At 31.7% G+C, this 23,020-nt stretch overlaps 1 protein-coding gene across 1 annotated transcript; it reads right to left on the bottom strand.

Moving 5' to 3' along the window:
• Positions 1-12,876: 12,876 nt before the first annotated feature.
• Positions 12,877-15,823, bottom strand: LOC124419548. The gene is made up of 2 exons (XM_046949524.1): positions 14,973-15,823; positions 12,877-14,843 (listed from the first exon to the last, which is right to left on the bottom strand). The coding sequence occupies exons 1-2, from the start codon at positions 15,466-15,468 to the stop codon at positions 14,362-14,364; spliced, it is 978 nt and encodes a 325-aa protein (XP_046805480.1). The 5' UTR covers positions 15,469-15,823; the 3' UTR covers positions 12,877-14,361.
• Between the last annotated feature and the right edge of the window lie 7,197 nt (positions 15,824-23,020).

Below are 23,020 nucleotides of genomic sequence, written 5' to 3'. Positions count from 1 at the left end.
AATTTTGATATAAATCATAGTTTTAGAAATTTAACAAATATGTAATATATGACAAAATCTTTATTTATGAACAAAACTCAATGAAATCTTCAACGCTTGTTAAATTTGTCATTTCAAATAAGAAAATGCAAAAAAAAAAAAAATTGAAAAGGTCAAAGGGCATCCCGCAATTCCCTAAAATAGGAATGAGAATCCCAAAAATGGGATTTTTACATTTTTGCCCAAAGGGTCCACATTTCTTTCAGGGCTGGGAAAATACTTTTGGAGTAAATAGAAAACATATTGAGGTTTCCAAAACTGCTTTCAGTTTTCTGATCCCAGCTTTGGGATTTTAGAACATGTTGCCCAAAGTTGAAGTTTTGATAAAAAAATAGGTCATATTTGGAAGAACGCAGTGGCTACATTTTCAAAAAGTAGGACAAGATTTTTACGCCAAAGCGTTCTGCGTAAAGATAACTTTTAGAAAACTATAAAATTGTTATATGTTGTTAAAGAAAATTTTATTTTATTAATAAAAGAGTTAAGACACATTTTGGGCAAAAAAACTGCAAAAATCTAAAATTTTTTGAATTTTCAAATTAAAAAACGTATATTTTTGGATCTGTAAATGATATTGATCTGAAATTTCTTGTATATTATTGTAAATTTTGTTGTCTAACTAACAAGAAAAAATTGAGTCCATTTGGTCCAAAATTACGCCCGGTATTCAAAAAAAGGCGGACAAAGGTATGGTAAATTTTGTATCACTAAATTTTTAAATGCCTAGAACTCGAATATTATAAGAGATAAGTAGTATGTTTTTTCAAGATCTCGTTGAGCACTTTCAGAAAATATAAAAATCTTTGTATTTGGGTGAAAAACAAAAAAATGGCACTAGTTTAAAAATTTGACATGTCGTAGGTACCCTACTTTGAGCCGCCACAGCTCCCTGGGGCATCTGCGGGGTTCATCTTCAAAACTTAAACTCGAATACTCCTTGGCTACGCTCACGCCAAATTTTATCCCGATCGGATCATCCGTTTAGAAATTCCAGATTTATTTCCAAAAAATTTCCATTCTGCCCCACTGTGGGGCATTGAACAAATTAAGCCATAAATAAATACTATTCTATTTTTTATACCCTACACCACTATAGTGGGGAGGGTATTATACGTTTGTGCTGATGTTTGTAACATACAAATATTGGTCCAATAGCCACCTTTAAGTATACCGATCGATTCAGAATCATTTTTTGAGTCAATGAAGACAAGTCCGTCCGTCCGTCTGTCCGGCTGGCTGTCCATGTAAACCTTGTGCGCAAGGTACAGGCCGCAATTTTCAAGATAATTTGATGAAATTTGGACCAAGCATGTTTTTTGGCACAGGGACGAAGCCTATTGAAAATGGTTGAAATCGGTCCATTATTTGGCCTAGCCCCCATACAACCGTACCTCCCGATTTGAACTTTTTATGCCATAATTACGTCAAATATTCTGCTATCTCTCTAAAAATTGGCACAAATAAGTTTTATATAAGTATAAATGACACTGCAGATTTTCGTAAGGATCGGCCCTTATTTGACCCTAGCCCCCATACAAACCCCCATTCAAAAAATGTCTTAAACGTCTAAAATTGGCTTGTAATCATTTGTATTGCAATGAAACTCAACAAAACTAACTGTTATTTAAAAATATATCCTTTTCCCAAATTTACCGAGGATCGGCTTATATTTGACCTATATAAAGCCTCATATAGAAATTTTAATTTTTTTTATCAATAAATTGCTTAAATATTTTGGATTTATGGTAATATTCAACATAAAAGTTTCTTTATAAAAAATAAAAATGTTAAAAATATACTCATGGTGTAGGGTATTATATGGTCGGCCATGCCCGACTATACTTTCCTACTTGTTTTATAAATATAACAGATTTTAAGCACGTTAAGTATTTGTAATTTCATTTAAAATAAACTATGGTTTTATAATTAAGTTTAAATGTAATATTTCATTAACAAGCAGTGGCTTCTAGTTATTGATTTTTTACTTCATTATGAATTAAAATCGATTATATTTATGTATGCACCATCAAAATAATAATTCAATAGTGCTAGTGTTCACTTTTTTAATTACTTGATGAGAGTAATTGAATTGAGAATTATTTATTATTTTCTATTGTTACATTATAAATTAAAAGAACATTACCTAATTCAATTTGGAAGTTGTCTTGGACCCAAAAAGACATCCACCACCTTTATTAATTGAAACAATACTATGGGCCAATTTAACTCCACTTAAATGTAAAAGAAATGTAAAAGACCATCAGTAGATTAGGACAATTTAAGACCATCAGTTAGTTTTAAGTTTGAAAATATACTGTATGCAATTTCAGAATGCAAACATGTTTATGCTGAAAAAATTTTTTTATGATTTTTACAATAATCTTAATATTAATTTATTAATGTTACAAACGGAATGACATAATGTTGTAGAGGGTTTAAAAAACAGAAAAGATTTGTTATTGCTTTTGATTATTTGTATGATCATTTGCTTAGCGTAATAAAAAGTTCAACCGACTGAGACCTCCGCCTTGGTGTTATTGCAATCCCGGGATATAAAGAGGTGGCCAATACCTCCAGTCTGGCCGGGACTAAAAAATTGGTTACAGTCTATGCTTCGTTTAGTCCTTGCATAGATTGCCAGAGGTCAGACCAGAGCACCGCATAATCTGGTACTACGGGTGGGCAGTTGCCCGCAGGACTATGTCCTGGTTGGTCAGTTGGTTGAGGTTCCTTTGGGATCCACGTAAGTGTCGGTTAAAAGACTGATGCATGATAAAGTCAATATTTCGGGATAAGTTCGGTGCTGTTGTCGAAAACAACAGATACCCCACAGAGGAGTGGCTGTGGGACTAAGCGTTGGAAATGACTGGTATTAATTGTATATGATACGGGATGAATGTTGGGTACGGCGGGAATCACCCACCCGTCTACCTATAATAAATATGTCGTATGTTTTTCTCTTATGAATGTGTCGTATGAATGGGATGAAAGGTATCATATACATTTGATACCATTGAATTTTCCTTCCTTGTCCTGATATGTTCAGAGTATACTCTGTTCATATCAAAATTACCACAGTGTGTCCCTGTGAGTAAGAATAATGTCTACGGCTTATTTCTGGATCGTACTTCGGTCCACCGGTTACGCCTCTAGGTGCTGACCATCCAATGGTCACAGATTAGATAGCTTGAGTACTCCAGCAAAGTAAATGTGCATGGACCGGTCAAGCCAATGTATAGAAATTGCCACAAATTGTTCTTCATCGAAGAACAAAGGGGCGATGGTAGACCGTTCTCAAGTCTACCCAGTGGATGAAAAAGACCACCGTGAGAAAATGCCGTCAAGGCTCACGTTAAAACTTTTGACGGAAACGGAAAATATTTCTTCTTGATTTTGATTATTTGGTTAGCGTAATAAAAGATTCCACGAGGATTTTAAACTATAATATTTGTGTCAAAATCAAATTTTTTGTTGTGTTTTTGTAATTTCTTACCAATAACAATGTTGTTGGTAAGATACTCTTATATGTTTTTAAATGTTATTTTTTTTAAAGAACGGAAAAGATTTATTTTTGCTTTTGATTAATTATATGATTATTTGTTTAGCGTAATAAAATGTTAAATGGGGAATTATTTAAAACTCTAATATATTGTATCAAAGTCAAATGTTTTGTTGTGATTTTGTGATAGAATTTCTTATCATACTAAAAGATTGCAGAGCATTATCGTTTCAGCATATAAATGTTGAATAAATAGTATGCTATTCGTGTAAGCCAAATACTAAACAAACCTTACCAACATAGATGTTCAATTCACAATTGATGTTGTAGCGTTGTATGTCAGCAGCTGCTACAATAGTCATAACAATGTTGTTGGTATTTTCTATACAAAAGCTCGACTTGCTACAAAGATCTGTTCACAATCACTGTTACTACACTTTAGTAGGTACAATACACAACACACAAGAATATATTTCTGTAATTTCAGCTCTCTAGCTGATCATGTTATTTCTATCATGATTTCAACAGACAGACGTACGGACTTTACCAGATTGCTATATAATCTAATAAGGACCCAGATTGATTTGCCCATTTTCGAATTTTAATTTCTTTAAAATTTCCTTTTTTAATACTTGCTGCTAATCTTTTATTAAAGAAATTTTTGCAATTTGAAATCTGAAGTTTTTCACAAAATTTGCTCCGGTTGGGTATTGAGACCGAAAATTTTTCTTGTATAATGACAGCGTATAAGCAGTGCTGTAAACCAACCAAAGTTAAAAGAAATCTAAATGAAACAGGGTTTACTGGATAAAAATAATAAAATTTTAACATTGCAAAAACTAAAATTTTCTGAATAACAAAAGTAAAATCTCACATTCTAATTAAAAATAATGTAAATAAAAGAAAATTTATATAGGGGCTGATTTTAAGGATTATTTAAAAAAAATTTGTTCACAAAATAAAAAAATGAAATGCCAATTCAAATGAAATTTTTCCACTTACACATAAGTCGAGTTTTCTAATCTCTTTATTTAAATTTAAACAAGTAAAAGTGTTATATTCGGCTATGCCGAATCTTTTATACCCACCATCAAATCACTGATATATAAATGAACTTTGATATTTCGAATATTTTATTATTATATATTGATATTAATAAGAACATCAGGGTAACATTTGAAAGAGGTCCATTAATGGGGGTTTTACTATTGACAGTGTTAATTTTTATAGCGAGTAGGGGTATTTATACATACATATATGGACCAATTACATTAAAGTACGAAAGAGTTGTGTTCCGTTTTATGGAGTATATCTTCAAAAGGGCCAGAAAGAATTGAAGACAAAAGTAGACAAAACAGGCATATCAAAAATTGAAGACTTTTTGATGTAAAAAGTAAGTCTATGGATGGAAATCAAAAGAAATTTCAATTAAAATTTTGTAGTTAGGTGGAAACTACTACGGAAATCTCAACTTAGAACACATCAGCAGGAGCGCCTTGCAAGTCATACGAAGACTTATGTTCAAGGTCAAAAAAAAAGAGGGTCACACAAAAACTTTTTTCAATCTCAAATGAGGAAATTGCTGATACATTTAACGAAATGCTGAAAAAGGAAAACCAACCTATGGATGCCGTACATATTGCAACTATTCTTCCTAATGCATCACCAAAACGACTTAAGCGAATTGTGGAAAGTATACCAACTCCAAAATCACAATCAAATTTTACTGAAGAGGAAGCAATAGCGCTTATGTTGGAACTGGGTCTCAGTCGAAATAAGTACCAAAATATTAAGGAAAGCTCTGCATGAAAAAGGACACAATATATTACCATCATACAAGGCGATCCAGGAAAAAACAAACTATCCTACCACCACCTATTGCTGTTAATGATGTGGAAGCTTGTATTGATATATCATCTTTGCTCGAAAACACAGCATCAAGAATTGTGGCAGACTTTTCAGAAGACCAACTAAGGAAAATTCATAACTGTGATGTTGTCTTAATGTGTAAGTGGGGATGTGACGGTTTATAAGCACTTCCAGAATACAAACAGCTTGTGGAAGTCGGACATTAGCAGACTACAAAAGTGTATTTATGTCATCATTAGTGCCATTACGAATTCGTTCATATTCCCTTAATCCATCATCGTCAAGCATCGGAAATTCATTTGAACATATATGGATCAATACAACTCCGGGTTCAAAAAATTTTTGTAGACCAATTGGATTTGAATATATAAAGGAGTCAAAGAAAACAACAAAAGATTTAGTGGAATATTTAAAAGATGAAATAAATGCACTGGAGCCCATTTGCATAAAAATAAAGGAATTCTCTATTAACGTATCATATCAGCTAAGCTTAACAATTATTGATGGAAAGGTCAGCAATGCCATAACAGAAACTTCACCTTCTGGAGATGCTCAATATGTAATGAGAAAAAGTCGCAATTCTCAAATATAAACAAAAGCAGAAGTATTAATGAAGAAGTCCTGTCTTTCTGAATTTCAGCACTTCATGCCAGAATACGATTTTTGGATTACTTTTTACACATAGCATACGACCTCAAATATAGAAGTGTGCCAGAGAATCTTACTAAATCAACAAAAAATAATGAAGAATTGAAAGAACTGAGAGCTGCGGAAAAAAGCAGAATCCAAGAAGAATTTAAAGTTCAGATGAGATTAAACATCGACAAACCACTTCCAAGTTGCGGTAGTACAAATTACGGAATACGGCGAGAAGGTTTTTTCGTGATTTTGATATTACTTCAAAAATAACTGGAATCGATAAGGAGTTGCTTCGAAGAGTTAACACTATTTTAATGGCCCTGAATAGTAAACATAAAATTAATGGAAATCGATTTGGGGAATATACATCTGAAATTTCTAAATTACTTGTATCTCTGTATCCATGGAGGGAACTAACACCAACAGTACACAAAGTATTGTGTCATGGTCAAATAATAATTGAATCGAATATTCTTCCACTTGGAGAAGCCCAGGAAGCGAGGAATCTAGATTTTAAACATGTTCAACTTTTTAGCTCAAGAAAATGCTCCAGGCAATCACAGAATGAAGATATTTTTAATAGTTTACTTCTATCTTCTGATCCTGTTCTTTCAACTATGCGAAAAAGATGGATTTGTTATGAAACTCTATCATCTCAAAACGAGGAAGATTTAAAGGAATTATATTACCTTCTGGATATGTATACCGATATGACAGATTATTTTATAGAAAATAAGTAGTGTTAGGAATTAACTATATAAGTAGGTTGTAAGAATTAATTGTATTATGTTTAAAGATAAACAGTTCAAATAAAAAAGCTATTATACTAACTGATGATATTGTATTAAATTGTGTTTTATATTTCCGTGGGCGGGAAAGGTGGTTTGAGTGGGGTGATTTAGGTGTTGTTGTGCGTGGCTCATAATAAAATTATATATTTTTTATTGTATATACAATGTTATAGTCTTTAATAAAATAATTAACTACATAATTTTTAAAAATTGTCCAAATATTTTATTCAACACCAAATGTATGTTCTGTCATACTTAATACTAAAATATGAAAAAGATGAAATTAAAGGACACAGGTTTAAATGAACATATTTTTGAATGTAATTTAGATATTGGCTTGAAATTTTTTGTAAAGGGTCGAGAATTTCCATATCTAACTAAAAAAATATATTAAGGGATAAATATGGACTAAATTGTTGTAGCTATCTGCGACCCTATTAAAATTTTGATATAAATCGTAGTTTTAGAAATTTAACAAATATGTAATATATGACAAAATCTTTATTTATGAACAAACCTCAATGAAATCTTCAACGCTTGTTAAATTTGTCATTTCCAATAAGAAAATGCAAAAAAAAAATGAAAAGGTCAAAGGGCATCCCGCAATTCCCAAAAATAGGAATGAAAATGCCAAAAATGGGATTTTTTACATTTTTGCCCATAGGGTCCGCATTTCTTTCAGGGCTGTGAAAATACTTTTGGAGTAAATAGAAAACATATTGAGGTTTCCAAAACTGCTTTCAGTTTTCTGATCCCAGCTTTGGGATTTTAGAACATGTCGCCCAAAGTTGAAGTTTTGATAAAAAATAGGTCATATTCGGAAGGACGCAGTGGCAATATTTTCAAAAAATAGGACAAGTTTTTTACGCCAAAGCGTTCTGCGTAAAGATACCTTTTAGAAAACTATAAAATTATTATATGTTCTTAAAGAAAATTTTATTTTATTAATAAAAGAGTTAAGACACATTTTGGACAAAAAACGGCAAAAATCTAAAATTTTTTGAATTTTTAAATTAAAAAACGTATATTTTTGGATCTGTAAATGATATTGATCTGAAATTTTTTGTATATTATTGGAAATTTTGTTGTCTAACTAACAAGAAAAAATTGGTCCAAATTACGCCCGGTGTTCAAAAAAGGCGGACCAAGGTATGGTAAATTCTGTATCACTAAATTTTTAAATGCCTATAACTCGGATATTATAAGAGATAAGTAGTAAGATCTCGTCGAGCGCTTTCAGAAAATATAAAAATCTTTTTTGGGTGAAAAACAAAAAAATGGCAGGAGTTTAAAAATTTTATATGTCGTATGTACCCTACTTTGAGCCGCCACAGCTCCGTCCCTGGGGCATCTGCGGGGTTCATCTTCAAAACTTAAACTCGAATACTCCTTGGCTACGCTCACGCCAAATTAGAAATTCCAGATTTATTTCCAAAAAATTTCCATTCTGCCCCACTGTGCATAGATTTTCTATTGGATTGAGATATGGTGAATAGGCAGGCCACTTCAATACATGTATTACTTTCGAGTCTAGCCGTTCGATTGCAAATCTAAAGTTGGTTTTTAGGGCCATTGTCGTTTTTAAATTTCCAAACTATGGGCCCAGTTTCCACAGTTTAGGAATACTTTATGCCTTTTTAATGGATCTCTACCTTATAACACACATAGTATCTTTTTATAATTTAATTCGATCAATATTTGTCCTGAAAAACAATTTGCCACCGCTAAACTTAATATTCTTCTGGTCCAGTAAAGGACATTGTTTTCTTTGCAATTAGAAGACGAGTAGAACGATTCTTTCTAAAACTACGAGGTTTAGCCACAGAACGACTACAACCAAGACCGGTCTTATTTACCATGTTTTTAACCATAGGAGTACTTATTTCGAACTTTTTATTTATAACTACTCTAGAGAAGTAATTTTTTGTAATTTTTTGAATTCTATTGTCATCAAATTATCCTGTATTATACCAGTTTTATGAAGTGATGATTTATTCATTAAATATTAATCACAGATCAACAAATATTATATAAAATATTAAAAGAAGTATTAAAATCGTTTTTTAAATCTAACCCCAGTCATTTTATTAATGACACAAAAAATTATTTTGCTATGTTCGTTTTTGAAATTTTTATTCTATTTGCTTATTATCATTTAATTTTCCTTTTGGTATACTTTTTCATTTTGTTTATTCTTTATTGAATCTTTCTTATGTAGAAATTTTCAACAAGTATTAAAATCTTAACCTAAATTATAACTAACGTTGTATTGGCAATACAATTTCAACCAATGTTCTCGATAATTTGATTATCTGGCAAAAGCCAATGTTTCCTTTCTTCTCAGTCGTCTATGACCATCAAATGACAGCAACCCCCTGGCAAGGTGATTTGGGTGATCCATTAGTTTCGACAAGTATGTAAAACAAGAGGATTTGATCTCCTCGAATATTATAGGGACATTGAGATCCCTATGAATATTACAATTGCGAATGTACCACGGGGCACATGTTATTGACCTTAACAGTGCTGACTGCTTTCTTTGTAATTTTTCAACAATAGATGAGGAGGCTGTTCCCCACAGTTCACAGTGGGGCAGAATCGAAATTTTTTAGAAATGAATCTGGCATTTCTAAACGGCTGATCTGATCGGGATAAAATTGAAGATCAACCCTGCAGATGCCCCAGGGATGGCGCTGTGGCGGCTCAAAGTAGGGCACCTACGACATGTAAAATTTTTAAACTCGTGCCATTTTTTGTTTTTCACCCAAATACAAAGATTTTTATATTTTCTGAATGCTTGGGCATACTACTTATCTCTTATAATATCCGAGTTATAGGCATTTAAAAATTTAGTGATACAAAATTTACCAAACCTTGGTCCGCCTTTTTTTTGAATACCTGGCGTAATTTTGGACCAAATGGACTCAATTTTTTGTTAGTTAGACAACAAAATTTCCAATAATATGCAAAAAATTTGAGATCAATATCATTTACAGATCCAAAAATATACGTTTTTTAATTTAAAAATTCAAAAAATTTTAGTTTTTTGCCGTTTTTTTTTCAAAAAATGTGACTTAACTCTTTTATTAATAAAATAAAATTTTCTTTAAGAACATATAACAATTTTATAGTTTTCTAAAAGGTATCTTTACGCAGAACGCTTTGGCGTAAAAAACTTGTCCTATTTTTTGAAAATGATGCCACTGCGTCCTTCCGAATATGACCTATTTTTTATCAAAACTTCAATTTTGGGCGACATGTTCTAAAATCACAAAGCTAAGATCAGAAAACTGAAAGCAGTTTTGGAAACCTCAATATATTTTATATTTACTCCAAAAGTATTTTCCCAGCCCTGAGAGAAATGTGGACCCTATGGGCAAAAATGTAAAAAATCCCATTTTTGGGATTTTCATTCCTATTTTTGGGAATTGCGGGATGCCCTTTGACCTTTTCAATTTTTTTCATGACATATTTAACAAGCGTTGAAAATTTCATTGAGTTTTGTTCATAAATAAAGATTTTGTCTTATATTACATATTTGTTAAATTTCTATAAAATAATCTGTTATATCGGTATACATATCCAGAAGGTAATATAAGTTCTTTAAATCATCCTTGTTTTGAGATGATAGAGTTTTATAACAAATCCATCTTTTTCGCATAGTTTAAAGAACAGGATCAGAAGATAGAAGTAAACTATTAAAATATCTTCATTCTGTGATTACCTGGAGCATTTTCTTGAGCTAACTAGTTGAACATGCTTAAAATTTCGATTCCTCGCTTCCTGGGCTTCTTCTGTTAACTCTCCAAGTGGAAGAAGAATATTCGATTCAATTATTATTTGACCATGACACAATACTTTGTGTACTGTTGCACAGTGGTATAGGGAAAAAGAGGGAAATAATTCGGTAACTTCTAAACGGGTAATCCGATTTTAATAATGTTGTAAAGTTTAGGTTTTGAATTTGGCCCTGCGGGGGGTCCTAAAATTAGGACACCTCGGCTATGTTAAATTTTAAAACGATCCTATTTCTTCATTTGAGTTCCGATTTAAAAAATATCTTATCTCTTATAGTTTAGGAGATATTCGCATTTGAAAATTAAAATTTTTACCGTCCTTAGTTTAGTTTTTTGATAATAGCGGGTCCAAATAACAACAAGTTTATATATCAAGCAGTGAAAGAATTATGTAAAAATCATGACTAAGTCCAATGTTATAGTTTGGCTGTGCCGAATCTTATATACCCTTCACCGTAGTGTATTTTAAACATAATTGATCTTACAGTCTAGTTAATAAAAACATTAAAAAAATTTGAGTCGATTTAAGCCGAATGTTTCGGCGGCGGCTCAAGCAACTAAATATAGTTCGGCGGCGGCTAAGCTCCGACTCGAAGCCGGTCGACTTCGACCTCTGATTCATTGCTGGTAAACATTGACGAGACGTAGATTTTGTTTTTGTTTATCGTAAAAAAATTGTTTTAAAAAGCACTTGGAAAAAATTTGTGTTAGTTTTAAATTTCAAACTTACATTATTCGCATAAAAATTATTGTACAATAACTCACAATCTACTCTCATAAAACTGAAAACGTTTTAAATACTTTTTTCTATTCATTAAAAAATACATTTGCAAAACAAAAGGGAAAATTATTTTATTTTAACAAAAAATGCAAATCATATTTTTTTGCTGTGTATTTTTTGCATGTTTGGATTCCAAACATACAAAAAAATACACAGCTGAATAAAACAAAATACATTTACACACACAAGTGTACATCTTTTTTATGTACAGTGTTTTTGTTGCTTTTTTAACAATTTTTTGATGAAATTTTCAGAGGTTGTCTCGGATTTTTGCTCATACCCCCGTTATTTACCAACCGATTTTGATGATTTCAAATAACGATCTTCTCGAAAGCATGTCTAATAGATTTATTGAAGATTCGGATCTCGCCGATATCTGGGGTCCTCTAAAACTTATTTCAACAGACAGACAGACGGGCAGACAGACGGACAGACGGACATGGCTTAATCGACTCCGCTATCTATAAGGATCAAGAATATACTTTATAGGGTCGGAAAATTATATTATAGAAATTACAAACGGAATGACAAACTTATATATACCCTTCTCACGATTTTTTTAGATTTTTTTATTCATCCTTTATTAACTGGTTTATTTACAATATATACAAAATTTTGAGATTTTATCAATTCGATATTACAGCAAATAACATAATGGAATTATAATAAATAAATAATTTTTGGATATTTGATACATTTAAAGCTTTGATTGCTTTTTGACACGCCTGTTCAATGTGTTCTGTAAAAATTAACTTTTTATCTAAGATCACACCTAGATATTTAACGCAATTATCTATAGAGATGTGCTCATTCCCTATGGATATTTGTCTTCTTGGGATTCTTTTAGGAGATTTGTTATATGGAAATATTATAGTTTTATTTGGGTTTATTTTAATTCTCCATTTATGGAAATATTTAGTGCAAGCTGAGAGTCCATTTTCCTAAGCAATGCGCTGGTAAGTTTGCTCGATGAGATCAAAGCAGTATCATCTGCATAGTAAGCTGTTTCTAAATCTTTTGGTGCTGTAAAATCCGAAGTATAGATTGAGTAGAGTATTGGGGATAATACGGAACCCTGTGGTAAACCATTAGTTATTCCTTTAGGTGCGGAATTTACTCCATTTAGAGCAACACAAAAGTTTCTGCTATCTAAAAAACTGTCAATTAATCCACACAAATATTTTGGTACATTAGCTTCTAGAAGTTTATATAAAAGGCCTTTATGCCAGACTGTGTCAAAGGCCTTTTCTATATCTAGTAGTATCATACCAGTGGACCGTTTGGTGGTAATGTTGTTAATAATTTTATTTTTAATTCTATTTATCTGGTGTGTTGTACTGTGCTCTTTCCTAAAACCGAATTGTGATTTGGAAAGAATAGAATTTTCTTCAATGAATTGATTAAGTCGGGAATGTACAATTTTCTCTAAAAGCTTACCTAAATTGCTCAGCAAACTAATTTTGGTTTGTTGGGTTTATGAATGGGAATTATCTTTGCTGTTTTAAATATACTGGGAAAATAATTAAGTTTAATACAACCATTAAATATTGTAACCAGTAGTTTTATAGCATTTAAGGGAAGTTTTTTCAATAGAAGATTCGATATGTTGTCAAACCCGGGGGATTTAGATGATTTGAGTGATGAAATTAAGTTAATCATTTCACAGAGAGATGTATATCTGAAATCGTCAAAATCTATGTATTGATTTCGAAAGTTTTCTACTAAAGAATCAACTTTCTTGTCAAAGGAATGACTGAAATGTGCTGTGAGGTTATTAGCCTGAACAAATCTATTGGCGAGTACTTCAGCCTTCCCGCTGTCAGAAATAATTTCAGTAATTCCTACATTCAAATGGGGGATTTTTGTCTGACCTTTAGCTCGTAGGTTTTCTACTTATTCTCCAAAATGTCACCTGGCTTCAATTTGGATAAAAGTGCTGACCATTTCCTATTTCTTTCAGTATTAATATTCTCATCAATTAACTTGCTCAGAAACCTTGAATATTATTTGTAGAAATTAGCTTCAAATGAGTTAGTCGATCTATGAAATTTCCTATTAAATGTTCTTCTTACTTTTATATATTTAATCACTTTATCAGGTAATGTAACTTTGTCTGAAGGATATAATTTAGGAGTAGATATGTCTCTAGCTTCCAGAATGATTTTGCTTAAAGTACTTAAGTCATTATCGATAATTGTGTTAGTATTATATATATTAGTGTTAGAAACTATTTTGTTATCTATATAGTTTGGAAAGGAATTCCAATTGGTTAATTTATAGTTATAATAGCTTAAATCTACCGTATTTACAGTTGTTAAACTAATCTCATATTCTAGTACTTCTAGGTTCAAATTTAATGTGGTGTTGCTTAAGACTAAATCTATTGTAGAGGGAGCACGTCCGTGTTGATGAGGGTAGTAGGTTGGATCATTTGGATAATAAACGAAGAAGTTGCATGTATGTTGTAATTGACTGAGCACGTTACCAGCGGTGTTATTTCTTATACAGTTCCACGAGGTATGCTTGGCGTTTAAATCTCCAAGTAGTATGTAATCTTTGCTTGGTGAAGTTAATTTAAGGATATCATGTTTAAAATTATGGTTATAATGGGCTGAATATGCTGCTATTATTTTCATAGGTATGTTATTTATCAATATTTCAATTGAAATATTTTCTATTGATTTAGTTTTATCCACAGAAATATTTTTGTGGTTAATATGTTTATGGATAATGAGAGCAACTCCTCCTCCCCTTGATCCGTCGGTTCTGTCATTTCGATAAATATAATAATTTTTGAAATATGGTTTACTCGTTTCATTAAAAAAGGTTTCGTTAACAGAAGCAACTTTATTTTTTTCTTTTTCTAGTAGAAACTCAAATTGAGTTAGTTTGGAATAATTTGAGATGCCATTGGCATTCCAGTGAAGTATTTTGAATTCATTTATATTAACGTAATCCATAGGCATATTTAACCATTGACATTACGACCTGAATTTGTTGCACTTTGGAAGTACATCTACTTAAGTCTTCCATTGTTTTTGAGAATATATCGAATAATTCATCAATACTAAAAATGTCATTATTTGATTTCAGCTGGTTAGCATAGGTTGGCTTATTATGAAAAACGTTGTTATTTTTATTATTGTTAACTGTATTTGAAACTATATTTGGGAAGTCAGCATTGTTGTAATGAAATGTGTCACTTTGATTTCTCCTGTTGTTTCGTTGAAAGCTTTTAGAGGTTGCTCTAGCCCTTGTCTCAAGATATAATGATCGTAGGGGACAATTAATGACATTCGCAGAGTGATCAATTCGTTCTTTTCCATATTTTTTACAGTTGAAACATGAAAAGGCAGCAGGACTTTTGTCATTTGAGTTATAAGGACAATCTTTTGTATGATGATCGTTGGCACAAATCATGCAGGCTGAATCATTAAAAAAGATTAGAACAATATCTAATGTAATAATTAGTTGGAAAAAGTACAAACCAAAAAATGATAAACCAACCCAATGTTGGAACTGCCTTATGTATGGACATGGTGGTGAACATTGTTTTAGAAGTCTAAAACAATGTTCACCACCATGTCCATACATAAGGCAGTTCCAACATTGGGTTGGTTTATCATTTTTTGGTTTGTACTTTTTCCAACTAATTATTACATTAGATATTGTTCTAATCTTTTTTAATGATTCAGGATTGAAAGTTTTCCTAGTGAACTGTACTTTGTAAACAGCGTTGTTCGATGAACTGAACTTTGTGTTAACCTCTGTCACTGACGAGGGTATAAGATTATAACTTTTTAGTTCTGCCATGATGTCATCTGTTTTTATTTGGGGTAAACCGTAAAGAAACGTTGTGTAGAGCCTATTTTCCTTCGGATTATAAGAGTGAAATTCTATTTGATTTTCCCTTAATATTTGTTTACAGCATTCGTATACTTCAATACTAGGAGGAAAAATGTTAGTACCAATGGAAGTACGTTTGTACATACAATCTTTGCCCAAAAGATTTTGGATCTCTGTAGGGGGGTGGCTTAGTTTTTTTGACTTCATTTATATTTGATTCGGGAAGAACTTCCATATCGTTCATACCGGCTAATAGACTAAATCTATTTCTTGAACATGATGCGATATTTGGGTTATAGGCCACAGGTCTATGAGTGTTAATCATGATTTTCTTAGGAAATGATTTTTTCTTCTTAGATGAGGATTTGGCCCCGCGGGCCATCACTAATTGTATTCCCTTTTATTCGTTTTTAAATTGACTACACGTGTGCGAGCTCAAGCGAGAACGAGAGTAGGCAATAATCAAAACAAAATATAATATCACTTTTGTAACTGTTAATTCTTGTTTTTCTTTTTTAATTGCTAAGCGCTTTAATGGACACAACCGTTCATAAAGAGAGTTTGGTTTGAACTGACCCTTATCACGAAGGTGAAGGGTATAAAAATTAAAAAAAGGCGATTTTTTGCCATTTTTTTTGGGAAAAAAGTATCTTTTTCTTTTTAAGTTATCTAAAAAGTTTCTAAGAAGAAAATTATAGTGACCTGTTTTATATGACCCAATATGTTCTTAATCATTTTGTAATGTATTTCGATAACCCCGCCCCTGGTATGGATATAATAGGCAAAAAACCAAAAAATCCCATTTTTGGGATTTTTTAAAACTTTTTTTTGAATACCGGGATTTTTAATAAGAAAATTCGAAATTTTTATTTAATTTTGGATTTTGAGTGAAAAATCTACCTAACTGTAAAATTTCATTAAAAAATATTTATAAATAAAATTTTTATTGCAATTTGAAAAATTTGTATCTTCGCAAAAACTGAATAAAATCATTTTTTATTTTTTTAAGTATTCCGCGAATTGTTTAATTTTCAGTTTTGAAAAATAGACAAAATTACCTTTCCATTGATATATAACATGACTACCTAATGTTTTTTAAGTGACAAATTAATTAAGGAAAACTCAACATCTTTTATAAAATTTACCTAGTACTATTATTTTCATCCATAAGGTTAACTCTTGATTTTGTTACATATATTGATGAAAACAATAGTACTAGGTAAATTTTCTAAAAGATGTTGAGTTTTTTAAATCGGAACTCAAATGAAGAAATAGGATCGCTTCATGGATACAGAGATACAAGTAATTTAGAAATTTCAGATGTATATTCCCCAAATTGATTTCCATTAATTTTATGTTTACTATTCAGTGCCATTAAAATAGTGTTAACTCTTCGAAGCAACTCCTTGTCGATTCCAGTTTTTTTTGAAGTAATTTCAAAATCACGAAAAAACCTTCTCGCCGTATTTGTACTACCGCAACTCCAGAAGGAAGATGTTTCTGTTATGGCATTGCTGACCTTTCCATCAATCATTGTTAAGCTTAGCTGATATAATACGTTAATAGAGAATTCCTTTATTTTTATGCAAATGGGCTCCAGTGCACTTATTTCATCCTTTAAATATTGTCATTTCCGATACAGGTATTCCAAAGTAAAAGTTGGCAAAAAAAAACGGCAAAAAACTAAAATTTGTTGAATTTTTAAATTAAAAAACGTATATTTTTGGATCTGTAAATGATATTGATCTAAAATTTTTTGTATATTATTGGAAATTTTGTTGTCTAACTAACAAGAAATTGAGTCCATTCGGTCCAGAATTACGCCCGGTATTAAAAAAGAGCGGACCAAGTTATGGTAAATTTTGTATCACTAAATTTTTAAATGCCTATAACTCGGATATTATAAGAGATAAGTAGTAAGTCCAAGCATTCAGAAAATATAAAAATCTTTGTATTTGGGTGAAAAACAAAAAATGACACGAGTTTAAAAATTTTACATGTCGTAGGTACCCTAATTTGAGCCGCCACAGCGCCGTCCCTGGGGCATCTGCAGGGCATCGAATATTCCTTGGCTACGCTCACGCCATATTTTATCCCGATCGGATCAGCCGTTTAGAAATGCCAGATTTATTTCAAAAAAATTTTGATTCTGCCCCACTGTGCAGTTGAATGCCGTACAGCCATATAGGTTTTAGAACTGTTTTGTACAAAAGCACTTTGTACTCCAAGTCTGGAGCTGACCGTGGTCCAATTAGCCAGTACATTTGAGCTGACTTTAATTTTATTTGTGTAACCTTGGCTTTAATGTGGTGTGTCCATGTTAAGCGGCGATCAAGGTGGATACTCGTTTATATCTCACATGGCTTTATTCAGGAATTTTTATATTGTTTATCTGTACGGGAGGACAATTTTCTCATCTTAAAGTAAATGTAACGTGAGTACATTTTGTTGCATTGACCTTTATTTTCCATTTGTCTAGCCACTGTGAAGCTGGAGTTGTTCAGAAGCTATTGAAGGGTATGTATGCTTACAATAGCGGTATCATCCGCAAATGTGGATGTGTGAGTCAGTGCGCTCGTTGGCATAACTGTAGTATAAAAAATATATAGGAACGGACCTAGAATACTTCTCTAGGGTACTTTAGCAGATATTTTTCGACGAAGAGATCACATCTTTAGATCTGATTTGAAAAGATCTTTCATATATGTAATTTTTAAGCAGTAAGTAATGCAGGTAGTAATGTGATAATTTTGTGTATCGTGCCAGACTTTATCGAAAGCTTGAGAAATATCTATGAACATTTCTGAGCAATATTGCTTGCTCTCGAAGGCCCTCCGAATAAGAGTAGTTATTTGATGTACCTGTTATATTTCTGGTATAATTCAAAAAGTTTTGAGAATATAGACAACAGGCTAATGGGAAGGTATAATGTCACCTGAGTGACATCATTTCCCGGTTTTGGTATCATAACAATTCAGATAATTTCTATGAGGTAGGGAAATATCCAATACGTAACATCGAGTTAAAGATGAACAAAATAATTCTCGTGGTGGTAATTTTATCTATACGGTGGAGAACCGGAATTTTCTTTTAAAATTTGTATGTCTTTTTATAATTTTTTGTGCTCTACACCACAATTAATGTTTATGTTATTTTCTTCTAATTTGTTTGATATTTTCACGTTAATCTTAACACAACCTGACGATTGATGATAAATCACGACACTGATCGATGCTAATCTCTCCAGTAGCAGTACTCAAACCAATAATTGTGTGCCAATCTAAACAAAGAAAAACAACGAAAAGTAGATTTTTCTGAAGAATAAAATCGCAGAGATTAAGTTCATATTGATATTACCATTTAGAATTCGCACCTTTAATACAAAAACCAAACCAGGCTTGGAAAAAATCGCTGGATAAGAATCTCAATCTAGTTTTGATTTTCTTCAAATTGAATACTTTCGATCTGAGCAAGTTCTTTCCTATCAAAGAAAAAATATATATTTTCGATTCTCTCAGAAAGTAAAAAGCAAATAAAAAAACAAACAATAATTTAATGCCTTTTGCTTAATAAATAAAAATGAGACATATGTACAAAACGTTAATTAATTTTAAGCAAATACTTACAATTTTGGCTAATTTAAAGTAAGTTAATTTTAAAGAAACTTTTAATTTTTAACTTTATTTTCCTTAAAAAAACTTTTTAATGTTGACTCCAAGTGATTATCTAGAATAATTACAGAAAATTTACTCTAAAGCGCCAATGAAGCCTTGGCTAGCGTCCGCAAGTTAGCGGTTTAAAAAACTATCATTTCTATTCCCAAAATAAAGTTAGGTTTTCATAAACAAAAATCAATGCAAACGTCAATTCAACGATAGGAGTAATTTATTACTTTCGCTTTGCCCCAAAAGATGACATTGTGTACAAGGTAAATAGCTCTGTTAATATTTACCAATGAAAATGAAGCACTTTAAATTTTTTATTTTCTTATGCTCTACACTACAATTAATGTTTATGTTATATTCTTCGAATTTGTTTGCTTTTCTTCCTGTTTTCTTATTTAAAAAAAAAATATTTTCACGTTAATCTTAACACAACTTGACGATTGATGATAAATCACGACACTGATCGATGTTAATCTCTCCAGTAGCAATGTAATTTGGGCAAAAATGTTCAAAAACAGTACTCAAACCTGTAATTGTGTGCCAATCTAAACAAAGAAAAACAACGAAAAGTAGATTTTTCTGAAGAATAAAATCGCAGAGATTAAGTTCATATTGATATTACCATTTAGAATTCGCACCTTTAATACAAAAACCAAACCAGGCTTGGAAAAAATCGCTGAATAAGAATCTCAATCTAGTTTTGATTTTCTTCAAATTGAATACTTTCGATCTGAACAAGTTCTTTCCTATCAAAGAAAAAATATATATTTTCGATTCTCTCAGAAAGTAAAAAGCAAACAATAATTTAATGCCTTTTGCTTAATAAATAAAAATGAGACATATGTACAAAACGTTAAATAATTTTAAGCAAATACTTACAATTTTGGCTAATTTAAAGAAATTTAATTTTTTAATTTTTTAACTTTATTTTCCTTAAAAAAAAAACTTTTTAATGTTGACTCCAAGCGATTATCTAGAATAATTGCAGAAAATTTACTCTAAAGCGCCAATAAAGCCTCGGCTAGCGTCCGCAAGTTAGCGGTTTGAAAAACTATCATTTCTATTCCCAAAATAATGTTAGGTTTTCATAAATAAAAATCAATGCAAACGTCAATTCAACGATAGGAGTAATTTATTACTTTCGCTTTGCCCCAAGAGATGACATTGTGTACAAGGTAAACAGCTCTGTTAATATTTACCAACGAAAATGAAGTACTTTAAATAAAAAACAAACAACCTGGTTATTATTTTAACTTATAAAAAACATATAGATTTTTTGAAAATATTTAATAATAGCAAGCGACATTACATATCCTTATGCCAAAATCTGACTTTTGGTTTTAAAGGAATCAAACCACAAAGAGCATTACGCCTGCATTTAAGAAAAATTTGAGTTGGTTCTTCAACATTACTGCCGAATGTCCTTCGCATGGTAATTCCCCAACAAATTTTCTATTAAATACTCTAGTTCATAGTAAATATTTGGATCTTCGAACTGTTTTTGCATTAGTTCTGACGCTTTCTTGGCCATAATTTGAAATGAATCATTTCTATAAAAACGCACAGCCCGATCATCTAACATATCCAACTGCTTTAACACTGAGTATGTTGGTGCTACATACTGTAACCATATGTTGGTCAAAGATCAAATAATATGGTAATGTACCAATAGCTGAATGCACTGCTGAGCGTATGATCCTAAGAAGCTCAACCCAATTCTTTTGATCTGGCTTCATATATAATTTTATTGCATATAAATTGATCTGTTAACACATTCTGAAGCGTTGGCTTGAGGTGTATGTACTGCTGTAAACATTTGATTTACCCCATATCTTTTCAAAAGATCCCCAAACTGCTTTGCTTAAACTGAGAACCATTGTCTGAAACAATGGTTCAAGATACACCGAATGTGTGAAACAAATCCTGCTCTAATATTTTTTATTACAACGTCTGATGTTTGTTTTTTTCGGCCTTTAAAAACGGAAACTTAGAATAATAATCTAATGCAAGGAAAATTCCTGTTCGCTATCTAGGATAAGGACCTAAAATATCAATAAAAATCTTTTAAAGGAAACATTGAGTTTCCCCAGTTTTCCCAATAGTCGGTCTAAAAACACCATGTTCTTCGTTTTGTAGTTTTACATATTTTACAGTTGTTTATATAGTTCTTGAAGTCAACAACTAATTTTGGCCATTATTCACCATGTGCTGATAATGAACTATTCTGTGTTTTAAACAAACAGGAATAGTGATACAACGGTCTCATAGGATGAGTGAATGCTGTCTTCTCTCTAGATCCCCACTCTATCGGAATTTGCAAAAAGCGTCCTTAAGGTCTAGGCTGGTTATAAGTTTGGCTTTTGGTAGTCCACTCAGAATTTCGTCAATTTGTGGAAGAGGATAAGCATCACTGTGATGTGTTCACTGTGAACGAGTTTAATTTTCTTCTATCTAAACACAATTTATTCTTCTATGAAGAACAACTGGAGAAGACCACGTACTATTTAATTTCTTGATAGTTTCCTAGTGCTAACATCCTGGAAAATTCATCGTAGATTAACTTCTCAATGGCAGAGACACAGGGAAATGTCTTTGTTTTATGGGCCTCGCATATCCTGTATCGATAGTATGGCTCAAGACACTCGTTTTACCAAGACCTTCATTAGCAATGGAGTGAAACAGGTTAATAACCTGTTGAATTCTTTGCATTTTTATAGGTTACAAAGGAATTTGTTCAATAATTTTATAAACAAAAGAAGACGAATTTGAAGGAGAAAACTGTTTAATGCTATCAGGCAGAAAATGATATACTTTCCAAAAGTCTATTCCTAAAAATAAATTGCGTTCTAGACCTGGAATCACAAAAATAGTTATCGGTTTTTCAATACCTTTAAACAAAACTTTGGTATCAATGGATATCAGAATGGATATCACGAAGATGTTGGACAGTATACATTTGGGTATTTAAAATTTTATGTTGTATATCTGGTAGCAAATTACGCCCTTAAAATCTCAACAAGAGTTACGTCTTCGATAGGAGTTTTTAACGATCAACCAACTCATTAACTACCTCATAAAAACTAGCAAACGTTTCGTTAGGCTTGTGTTTTCTGTCTCTTATCAATTCCAAAAAATTAATATCTGTACGAGAATCCATATACTGTTCCCTAAGGAATTTACAAAACTTCGCCCAGGTAATTTTGGGATCTCGTTGGTGAAATCTCCAGAACCAATCGGTAGCCTTTCCCTCGAATAATAAACCAACATAATTGCATAACACTTCAAAATCTCCATACAGTGTTTGTGCAGTCTGAGCCTCCACTCTGTAGATAAAACTATCTACTGACAAACTGGTTGGAACAAGAATGGTAGGGTATTCTGAAGAATTTTGCTGTATTTTTGCATTTCTTTGAAAGTCTGTTGCACAACAGCTGGTAAAGTTTGCATATGTGGTAACGTTTGATTGGTTGGGAGAGGAGGTTGTAATGGCTGTTGTGAAGGTTGAATATTATTGAAAATTTTTGGACTAAATCTAGGAAGACTTGTGCAAAAATAGGGTAAAATGGGTGAAAAGCGGTCAAAATTAGTACTTTTGAACATAAATACCAATTATTGTCTTTACTTAAGCCAAAATATATTACTGATGCGAAAGTTGGACCAAAAGGGAGAAAACTGCAAAAATTAGTATTTTTATGCTTTGAGACCATTTTTTTTTTTGTTCTAAAGCAACTACGCCTTTTTATAGTTTTGGACATATGCATATTATGGAAGCCGTCCCAAAGGGGGAAAACAGGTAAAAAAGGGAATTTTGAATTTGTTGCATAAAATATCGTAAAGACATCAAATTTTAAATATTAATATTTTAATGGTGCAAAGGACCAACAAATATCATATTTTTGGGTGATTTAAATTTAACCAAATTTACTTTACTTTCATGAAATTTCTTAAATTTACAACGATTTAAAAAATTTGTTTTTGCAAAGCATGAGGGGTTAAAATCGGAATTTTGTACTTTCTCTTAATAAATGTCCTATGTGACTTTAATTTTAAAGTCTGATCTAATACGACGAAGAGAGCCATACGAATGCCAATTT

This window comes from Lucilia cuprina, chromosome 4 (assembly GCF_022045245.1).
Source record: "Lucilia cuprina isolate Lc7/37 chromosome 4, ASM2204524v1, whole genome shotgun sequence".
NCBI classification, from domain to species: domain Eukaryota; kingdom Metazoa; phylum Arthropoda; class Insecta; order Diptera; family Calliphoridae; genus Lucilia; species Lucilia cuprina.
This window is presented reverse-complemented; position numbering and strand designations above follow the sequence as displayed.